This window comes from Sebastes umbrosus, chromosome 12 (genome assembly GCF_015220745.1).
Source record: "Sebastes umbrosus isolate fSebUmb1 chromosome 12, fSebUmb1.pri, whole genome shotgun sequence".
NCBI lineage: Eukaryota > Metazoa > Chordata > Actinopteri > Perciformes > Sebastidae > Sebastes > Sebastes umbrosus.
The window spans coordinates 2,655,964-2,667,063 of record NC_051280.1 but is presented as its reverse complement, the minus strand read 5'-3'; the positions used below and the strand labels follow the sequence as shown (position 1 = coordinate 2,667,063).

At 41.3% G+C, this 11,100-nt stretch overlaps 1 protein-coding gene across 2 annotated transcripts in view; it reads left to right on the top strand.

Moving 5' to 3' along the window:
• Window positions 1–11,100, top strand: part of LOC119497929 (neuropilin-1a-like) — a 106,833-nt gene that overhangs the window by 40,374 nt on the left and 55,359 nt on the right. For both annotated transcript variants that reach the window (XM_037786368.1, XM_037786369.1), the window contains exon 4: window positions 5,226–5,453. In XM_037786368.1, coding sequence (XP_037642296.1) covers window positions 5,226–5,453 — 228 coding nt within the window. The remainder of the gene's footprint in view (window positions 1–5,225; window positions 5,454–11,100) is intronic.

Below are 11,100 nucleotides of genomic sequence, written 5' to 3'. Positions count from 1 at the left end.
ACCGTCTGTAGCTGTATCTATGAAATTGAATGCACTGTAATTTGCATATATTCCACAAAATCAATGCATATTCAATCAGCCTGTTCTCATTCCCAGGGCGTAAAATACTGGCGCTTTGTCATGGCCGTTGGCGTCTGATACTGCCGCACAAGGCACCGGGCTTTCCATTAACTACAATGTAAACCCGTCCACGGCAACAGTAAATGCTCAGGGAAAGTGCGCCGGGAGTGACTGTGGTGACGTAGTTTAAAGAGCGAAAGAGACACACAGGGAGGGTGGAAGGGGGTTGTGGATGGGTTTAACAAACAGAAGGCGTTCACCCAGGAGACCGCTGTTTGTGTCTCATGTGTTAAGATTCATTTTCATAAAAAGAGTGACAAACGGCGAGTAGGTCGGAGGTCGGGGTGACTAGCTGGGTGAAAAAACACCAAACTTTCGCCCAACAGACCGGTGTTCATGTCCCGTCTGAAGTCAACGTTGATTTCACTTAACGTCTGTTCTTAAGTAACGCCACTTGCGTAGTTTTTTTTTTACCAAAACCACAATCTTTTCCTAAACCTAACCTAGGAGTTTTCTTGCCTAAACCTAACCAGATTGTTTCCTGTGAAGGCGGAGGTTTATTTTGAAAAGACTGTATGCATGTAACAAGCGGAAATTGACGCGTGTTGCTGGACGTTCATACGCTGAGGAATTATATGACCTTTCAAGAATATTTCTGCCCTGAAATCACATTCATTTCTGGCCTTAATAGACATACAGCAGCATAGATTTCTCATGAGGCATAGCTTTACTCAACCCATCTGCACATTTGACACACACACAAACACACACACACACACACACTGGAAAGTGTGCCAGCTGAGCAGGATCGAAGCCTGCCTCATCCCTTCCACATCATTCATCATGTCGCCCTTTTAATGACACCACCTGTGTCAACAGCAAGGGGTCCGCTGTAGTGTGTGTGTCTGTATGTGGATTCGTGTTTACAGGCACGCTCAGATAACAGGCAGGTCACATCTGGCCTGGCAACAGAAGAACCCCAACACACACACACACACACACACCTCGCGCCTCCAAGGGATGCTTGACCCTCGTCCACGCCTCGTGTCGTCTTTCACCCACGGAGATCAGTCACCGTCTTGTAACCTCGCTCATGTCACTTTACAACAAGAGAGGTGTGAACTGCCAGCCGCCAGTTGACTGATGCGAGCCGACGCAGAGATTTTTCACGAGCGGTATCGACAGCGTTGATGCGACTGTGGAGAAAACAGCTTGTGTACAAAAAAAATGACATAACATCTGCTGCGTTCGCTCGCCGCTCGCCCGTATGCACTTTCATCAGGAGACGTTTATGTCACATATTACCACTTAGTGGATTTTAATGTTGATTTTCAAATGTTATGAGTCGAAAAGGCTTTATATCATCATTTTACAATCTAGAGGAGCATGTGATGCTCGCTAGGAAATATGAGATTGTTTTGTGTTGTAACTGCAGTTGTAGTGAAAGACAGTAATTACATGGTCTGTCTTGCATAACGCTCTCTGTGTGCCTGTGTTACGTCTTGAGCAAAGTCCCAAAGTTTACAAGCTACATTGCAACCTTGCAAACATGCATGCTTCATAAAACGATCTCCTCCTATGTTACAGATTTATCTCTCAGACCGGCAATACGTCATCCAGAGTAGGCTCGCGCGACCGCGCCCCCTTTTAGGGTAAACTAATCCCGTGTCTCTCGTAGACGGTAACAGAGTAGACAGAAGAAGTTGAAACATGTCTCCAAACTTCTACTTTAAACAAACCAGAAATAGTAATAACGCTATGCTGAAGAGTTGTTGTGTCGCTGGTTGCACCAACAATAAATCCCGAAACGCTGATCTGATGTTTGTTCCCCTGCCGTGTCCTAAAAAAGATATAATAGAGGGGTTTTATGGCTCCAAACTATAGACCAGACCAGCATGGCGTCATCACCGAGGCTGCGCTCCCTTTTGGGGGAAAGAAACTCGCTGTCACAGGAGAGAATATGTTGAAAAGCTGTTGTGTAGCGGGTTGAGTGAGGCTTTCACACTGAGATTTGAGGCTCATACGATACGTGAATATTCACTGTCAGAGTGCTAAATGGCTAAATGATGCTGGTGACAGTGACTAGCACGGCTAGCTGACGTTAGCTTGAGTAATACAGTCATGCATTAACGTTATAGCAGCATCAGACTGTCGTCTCTAACTACATCTCAGTCTATAGATCAAACAGTTGGCTATTAACACGTTCGTTATTTACAGCCAAACGGGATTCAATCACATATGTAGAGATGTCTGGATAAGAAATATCCGGCCACTGTGTTTGACGGGGGAATACTGAAGGGCCATGGCGGCGATCAACCTTCATTCATTAAGGAATCGCGAACGCTCAGTTAAAGGCAAGATCGTAAGAAAATTATTTGACATGTGTATAAAACCAACGTTTGTATAACAAGAGATGAATGCATACGAACTTGTCAGAATTACAATCCAAACACACGACAACAAACATTGAAGTCTATGATATCTTTAGTTTTCTTTTCCCCCAAAAGGGGGCGGGGCCTTGACTTTTTGCAAAGTTACCGTATGTGCCGGTCTGATGTATAGAAATGTTGCTCTAAAACATGAAGATCAATACATCGACTTATCTTAATGTCACATACAGCAGCCAGAGCCAAGAGAAGAAGCAAAGCTGGCAGAAACATTCAATTAATGAAAAGGTGATCAAATCGTATGTGGAAATAATAATACCTACAAAATTAAACTCCTTACTCATTCATCGTAGTATTTTGCAGGAATTTACAAAGCCTTGTTCATATTCTAGCGCAGCAACCTCACAACAATGGTGAGATGAATATAAAAAAGGGAGCTATGTAAACACAACACAGCTGACGGTGTTATCACTAGAAGGTGTTACGTGTAAAACGCATGAATGAAAGTGTGAGAAATGAAACATCATCGTCCGAGGGTGCAACATAACAGCACACGATGTTTGTGGGGATTTTCTTTTGTGTAAGTAAGCCAGTAAAACTTTATATATGGCCCTTTTCAATATCTGGGTTACACAGAGATATGTGGTTGGATTTTAAATGCTGTACATACCAAAATAATAGTGATGATTAAAGAGCAGCAAGAACAAGTCCGAACAAGAGAGCATCATTGAAACCTGAGAGGGACAAATTAACACACGGTGTATCCACAAAGTATGAAACAGCACTGATATTTGACTTCACACTGAATACAAATTATGAGGATGCGGTTGAATGATTATGTAGGTTAGCGTGTGTGTGTGTGTGTGTGTGTGTGTGTATGCGTGCATTTGGATGTGTCTAATGAGCTAATAGGGTTGTATTTGTCTGTGTGTGTGTGTGCGTGCGTGTGTGTTGTTGTTGTTTGTTGACCATGATGGGTTGTCTGTAAACAGCCTCTCAGTGTCTGGGACTCAATAAATACCCCCCCCCCCCCCCTCCCCCCAGTCACAACACAGACACAGACGGCGCCGACAGGGGAGTTCACCAGTTCGTCTGATTGGCTGGAGACGACATGACTTTTGTCAATAAAACAAAGGTTATGTTTGAAGGAAATCTCAAAGACTGAATATGAGTCATTTTACTTTTTTTAAATCAGCCATTTTTAAAACCCTCTAAACCCCACAAAGTTTCAAAGGCATGTTTTCTTTTTTAAAAAGTGCCAAAAAAATTACACCATGTATCATAGCCAGAAATTGTAAAACAGAAATTATTGTTTGATTTTCGAATTTCCGACAGTCCTCGAACGAATAATGCGTAACAAAACGTGTCTGTACAGAAAAAACACCAAATCTAAGCTTAAATCAGTGATATTTCATCAATTTATTTTCATCATTATTCTACATCTCGTTTAAAATTCCGCTCAAAAAAAATCGTTTGCGCAAACTAGATCAAACAAAAAACATTAAATTCTGTGCATCTCAGCGCAACTGGGAAGTCATGACTGACTCGACTGAGACCAACAGTCACGTGACAAAATTTCTGTGAAACTTGGACTGAACTGCAGGCTGTTAACACAGAGCAGAGAGGAGAGGACAAAAAGTAGATGTTGTAAAAATGTAAAAAAGGTATATTTATAGCATATGGAGCCCCCATTTTTTCCTCAATATTGGTAACATATTTGTGGGCACTTTGAAAAATGTTTTCTATATAGATTTAGCAGGATTTATGGCATTTAAAACGGTCTGATATGGCACAAAATAGATGTTTGAGTTCTCCGTACTTAGCCATGATTGTGCTTTTTCCATAGACGTGCACCATTTGCATAGCTATACCTACGAAAAGTAATGCACTGTAATTTGTAGATATCCTACAAATTCAATGCGTATTTAATCCACATAATTGTGAAACAGGAAGTGTAAAGAGGGAGGAGTAACACGTAGGGAGGAGATCGGAGTGGATAAGTGGGTCAAAAAACACCGGACTTTCACCCAGGAGACCGCTGTTAGTGTCCTGTGTGAAACCAGAAGTCAACGTTGATTTCACATAACATCCGTACTTAAATAACGCCACTTCCATAGTTATTTTAACCCAGGGATTTATATAGTGCAGTGAAAACAAGGCCACAGTGAGTAAATTGTGACAGGAGCAAAAAAACGCCCCGAAACTACTTTGGGTTCATAGGAGGAAAATTAGTCGCATTATCTGGATCCAGGGAAGTGTTGTTTTCTTATTTCTTTGGTAAAAAAAGAGACATACGTGTCTCACATTTGCCCTGAATTTCCATCATTGATTTGGAGAAAATCAATTTTTAAGACTTACAAAGGCTCCAGTGAAGTCACAGCTGTGAAACTGTTTCGGGCGTCAGGTTTTCGACACCCAGAAAAGTAAAAAACTGAAGGTATTTCAGTTCATAGGTGTGTCTATGTCCTTATTTTTGCAGCCGAAAAGACAAAAAGAGGTCAAAATCTATAATACAGTACTAATACTAATATACTACTATATAGTAAACAGTGTCAATCCAAACAGGCACAAAAGTTTCTTTAAAGGATGTTTCCGGCATATTCAACATTCAAAGACTTTTTGCACGGAGCAGCTATGAATAGTGTCTGGAACGGCTCATATTTATGTGTGAACACCGACCCCTGAGAGTTCGCACCTCTGTTCCGAGCGAGAATTAGTCACGCTGTCCAAACACGTCTTGACATTTTAAAAACTCACCCGTGTCTTCTTTCCTCGCAGGTCCAGAATGTTCCAGGAACTTCACGGCTCCCAGAGGCGTCATCAAGACACCGGGCTTCCCCGAGAAGTACCCCAACAACCTGGACTGCACCTTCATGATCTTCGCCCCCAAGATGTCCGAGATCGTGGTGGAGTTCGACAGCTTCGACATGGAGCCCGACACCACGCCACCGCCGGGCGCCCTCTGCCGATACGACTGGCTGGAGATCTGGGACGGCTTCCCTGCAGGTGAGGAGATGGAATGAGAAAAATGGGGGAAATGTTGGCGGTAGGCTGAGCGGCTAAAACCCGAGCTCAAGCATGAAGGAAATATTTCTAGTCAAGTCTTAAAGGAAGATGAGAACAAAGCTGGAGCTGACTGGCACCAAAACAAGTACAAAAATATGATGCTACAACTTTAATTATTCATGTTTTAATTTACTTACACATCGACATGCAAGATGGTGATAATGGAACCCATTTCCTCAACTAGTGACACTGAAAAAAACACATTTTTTTAGGAAGTAAACTTTAGTTTTATAAGCATATAAATGAGCTCTCAAAGCATTTTATTCAGCTTGAGACTTGTCTAAGAAATACATTTTAATAGCTGACATGAAACAAAACAAAACCAGGTAAAAACAAGCTATAAAAAAAGTGCATAAGGGATAATTTTGCCTGTTGGATTTTACTGAAGCATCCCTTTTTTTAGCTTGAGCCTCTGTCTCAGAAACACACTCTTATGGCTCAAGAGCATAACACATAATAAGCTCTAAAAATGGACGCGCTACCAAGATAGATAGATAGCAGTGAGATCAGATGGAAAATGTCAGACAGAAAAAAAAAAGATAAAGGTGTAAGAATTGAAGGAGAAACAGCGAGACTACTTCTCCACAGGTGCAGGGTAAGAATAGGGAAAATGGGATGCAGATGCAGAGGATAAATATGCGGAGCTGTGAAGCAGCAGAGAGGAGAGAAGGATGAGAAGTGCTCGGGACGGCTTCCCCCTGCAGATGTTGACAGAAAACAGACAGAGACATGTGGAGGTGAAGGGGAGGAGGAGGGAGGAGAACAAAGGATGGATGGCTTCCCTGCAGGTGGGACGAGCTGGGATTGAGCGATGGAGGCGAACGAGGAAGCAGAGGCAGAAAATAAAGACAAGAGGAAGATGTGGCCTGAAGTAGGAGAGCAGGGAGGGATATGTGTTTTCACTTGTTTTACTTTTGGGAGACAATTTTACATGTTTTGTGCATGTCTGCAACAACAGGATGCATTTGCACATCCAAATACATTTTATCACATTTAAGACCTTGCAGAAGTCTTGATTTAATAGTAATATTGTGGAACACTCCTCCTTTACAAACGGATTTACACGCCGTTTCTGAAAATACAACAATGACTTAAGGTGATTTTCAAAATAAAATCTGACTGCAGGTAGTCAGCATGTCAGCTTTCTGGCTACTCTGATGTTGAAATAGGAGATTTAAAATATTTTTCACTACACTTAGCTTGATGAAAAAAGCAATGTCTAATTCTGACCAGCGTCTTACAGAACATCCTCTGACCCGGCCGATGTGTTGAGATCAGTCGAGACAAAACCAAGCACCGCCCACCGGTCGGAGCAAACGTTCTCATTTTACAGCTAAACAGTACACTACAGGATGTTTCTGAAAACATTTGAGGAAAGAAATAAGCATTACAGTAACAGAATATTGTTTCATATTTGATCAGCGCTGCCTAATTTGACCGTGCGGTCGGAGTGTGCGAGCTTCACCAGCAGCGATGAGAGCTGCATTAGAGCCTCCTCGGCTCTTTTTTCCTTCGGGAGCGGTGAAATCTTGCATATGCCATTATGGCCAGGCCAGACCGCTCACGTAAGCAGCATGTGTGTGCGTTGCGGAATCTCTTGCTTTTTATTTCCACGCCCATGTTAACAGGTTAGAACAGCCACATGAGCCGCGCGGCAGCGGCGTGAGCAGCGGCGTGAGCAGCGGCGTGAGCAGCGGCGTGAGCAGCGGCGTGAGCAGTGCGGCTCGGCTGCGTGTCAGATGCTTGAATCTAGAGATTCAAGGTCTCGCCTATTTGTTCCCCGTGCCGCGCACAGCAGCAACAGATTATCTGTCTCATGTTGCCTACTACTGTCAGGATATAGTGACAGTTTGAGCAAACATGACAACAGGTTATTTTTATTAATTTACCAACTGTAGATAATAATCATTAATGGCTCAGCTGTTACTCAGTTCATTTCAGTCTTTTATTTGAAACTCATCCTCCTGTGCACTGGAGGCTGGATGTACTGAGAGAGACTCCATCACAGCTTGCTCATTGTTTCCTCACCAACAACCACACTTGGGAAAAAAATGGTCTCTCTGCACATGAATGACGGCGGCGCATCCTGCTCTACCCTCTGTTCACACTCCTCCCCTCGCTTGGACAGCGTTTCTCAGCCTCCATTGTTGTCTAATTAGCCGTACAGTGTGCAGATAATGGTGAGAGCTACATACCTTGGACAGGCCTGAGTGGGCTGCCAGGATGCCCACAATACTCGCTGCTGTGCCCAGAGCGTTGCCTGATTATTGCCAGGGAGGAGACGGGCATGGGAACATGAGGGACACAAAGACTGGCACAGGTATACAGACTGTGACATACACTTTAAAGCCGTGCCAGCATACATAACATGCCAGGGCTTTTCCTGTCAGATGATCTGTGTGTGTGTGTGTGTGTGTGTGTGTGTGCGTTTGTGTGCGTGTGTGTGTGCGCGTGTGTGTGTGTGTGTGTGTGTGTGTGTGTGTGTGTGTGTGTGTGTGTGTGTGTGTGTGTGTGTGTGTGTGTGCGTGCATGCGTGCGTGTGCATGATGCTTGTTTACTGAGTGAACATGTGTGTCAGCGCAGATAACAAAGCATCTCTGCAGCAGGGTGAAGACCAGGATGTACTTTTTCATCCCATCAAACGCATTCGCAGTGTTAACACGAATGCCAAACATTCCCATCATGCACTGCTGTTGTTGTTTTTTTTCTTTGAGAGCTGTAAATCTGTTCTTCAAAAGGAATTTTTTTTTTTGGGTGGGATTTAATCAGATAAACAAACATTTAGGGCTCAATATTTTTAGATTTATTCTTCAAAAAAATAAATAATAATTTGAATTTATTTATAAAATGTATTTTTTGCAGAAAATGATTAACCTTATAAATATCTTAAATAAAGAGTTTTTACTCTTTTTTTTTTTTCAAAAATTCGTTCACTTATTTGGTTTTTCCAGAGCTCCGAGTGACAGGCCTTACAGAGATTTCTTGGTAGGAAATATGGTTTAAATCTCTGCAAAAACACAGTAAGTGAACCTAATAATAAGATTTGTTTTGTTCAAAATCTATTTATGAATCTATTTTAAATCTTTATCTTATACTCATACATACAGATACTTTATAATGGCGAAACGATGGATTTGAATCTTCCTCTGCTTGATGTTTATTTCATTTATGACCATTTCCTAGTTAAATGTAAATTCAGCCATATTGCTTGAGGGATTTTTTCCATTTTATAGCTGATTGCATCAAAAAACAGCCAGTTTTACGGCTATACCATTTCACACTACCTCCGATAAGGCTGAAATAATTCAAAATGTAATCCGTCACAGATTGCCGACTACCTGCTTTAATGTAACTGATAAACATAATCCACCGGATTACTCAAAGCTCTGCATTCCAATGTGGTTTCCTTGAGTTATTTTTTGCTTATTTTTGCCTCAAATTGTTAGAAAAGTGCAATTTTTGTAACATGTATGACTTCCCTCTGGACTGAATGTTCCCTCCTCGAGAGGCTGCAGATACAATATCTCTTTGAAACAGGAGGCACCACAAGCCTGGCATTGTTTCTCACAGATAAGAACAGGATGAAATGGCCAGCACACTGTGGGCAGGCAGCGACGTCAGCGCAGTGTTTAAGACATGAGACGGTCTGTCGCTGTGTGCTGCATATAAGAAAATTATGTTGTTACGGTGGATGCCCTGCGTCTCGTATTTTATCGTTACATTTTAGTCACAGAGCAAGTCTACTAAAAAACAGTCAGTTGCACACAGTTATGAAGATCCCGGAAGACTCTTCTGTCCATCTGGTTCTAAAGATCATCCCTCTGCACAACTAACAAGATTTATCTTAATAATTGTGATGTGTATCAAAATGTTATACTACAATTATTGTCTATATTTATCGATATTAATATTATTTTCCATGCATATTAAGAAAGGAGATGCTCCAATCTTTCTAGGGTTATCAACTTTAGAAATTAGCAGGGCTCTCAATCGATTGGAATATTTAATCGTGATTAATCGCATGATTGTTCATAGTTAATCGCAATTAATTGCAAATGAATCACATGTTTTTGTATCTGTTCAAAATGTACCTTAAAGGGAGATTTGTCAAGTATTTAATACTCTTATCAACATGGGAGTGGGCAAATATGCTGCTTTATGCAAATGTACGTATATGTTTATTATTGGAAATCAATGAACAACATAAGACAATGACATACGCTAGATTTTGGCAAGAAAACTGTCATGGCCATTTTCAAAGGGGTACCTTGATCCCTGACCTCTAGATATGTGAATGTAAATGGGTTCTATGGGTACCCACGAGTCTCCCCTTTACATATATGCCCACTTTATGATAATCACATGCAGTTTGGGGGCAAGTCATAGTCAAGTCAGCACACTGACACACTGACAGCTGTTGTTGCCTGTTGGGCTGCAGTTTGCCATCTTATGATTTGAGCATATTTTTTATGCTAATTGCAGTACCTGTGAGGGTTTCTGGACAATATCTGTCATTGTTTTGTGTTATTAATTGATTTCCAATAATAAACATATACATACATTTACATAAAGCAGCATATTTGTCCACTCCCATGTTGGTAAGGGTATTAAATACTTGACAAATCTCCCTTTAAGGTACATTTTGAAGAGATGAATAATGTGTGATTAATCGCGATTACATTTTTTTATCGATTGACAGCCCTAATAAATATCAATTTTGGGTTAAATGGAGGCTCTCTTTAAAAATATATACATATCTTCCCTATGATTAGTACCAGATTATATGGTCCTTTCAGGAAATTTCCTGGAAAAGGATTGATAAATGACGGACTCTTACAATAAAGCATTACCTTATTTGTTCATCCAGGTGGGCTGAGAAGTTTTTTTGATGATTCTGGAAATACCTGCAGAATTGCAGTATGTGTTGTAAACTGCCTTTTGGGCTTTTCAAAGATTGCTGGGGATTTATTTTTCTGAAAAGTGGAAGCTTAGCTCTGAGACTCGAATGGAATGATAGTACAGTATGTGAGAGAGGCAAAAGACTGGGAGCAAATGTTTGGAGGTCTGGTCGTCTTGTTTCTTTAGACATGAGTGTACTCACAGTCAGAATTTTCTGACTTAATATTAATTAGAATATGAAGTAAAACAGGTAATTCTTCCCATTTCAATAACCAAATTTCCTGCCCATTATAGGGGTTCTTTTTGAGGCTTGAAAATATAATTGTTTCCATCTATCTGCAGTGCTTAACTCCTCTCACAACACTGCATCTGATATCCATCGGATGTCACTTACTCCATAACAAGAAGTTCAAATCTTAATTAAACAACCTGGAAGCAAAGTTGTGAATGTGAGCGCTAACAGGATGACAAAACATACAGGTTTAACACAATACCCTGTGATGTCTCGGGATAAAATGCTTATTCTTTACTGCACCTGGTTTTATACATGCAGTTTATATATAGTGTTGGAATAATAAGTGTCAATGAGATATGTTGTGGAAACGAGTGTTTCTGCTCACCTTTATTCCTGTCTCAAAGGTGTCACATCACTCATGAGAGGTGAGATATTGGAGCAGACAGGAGATCA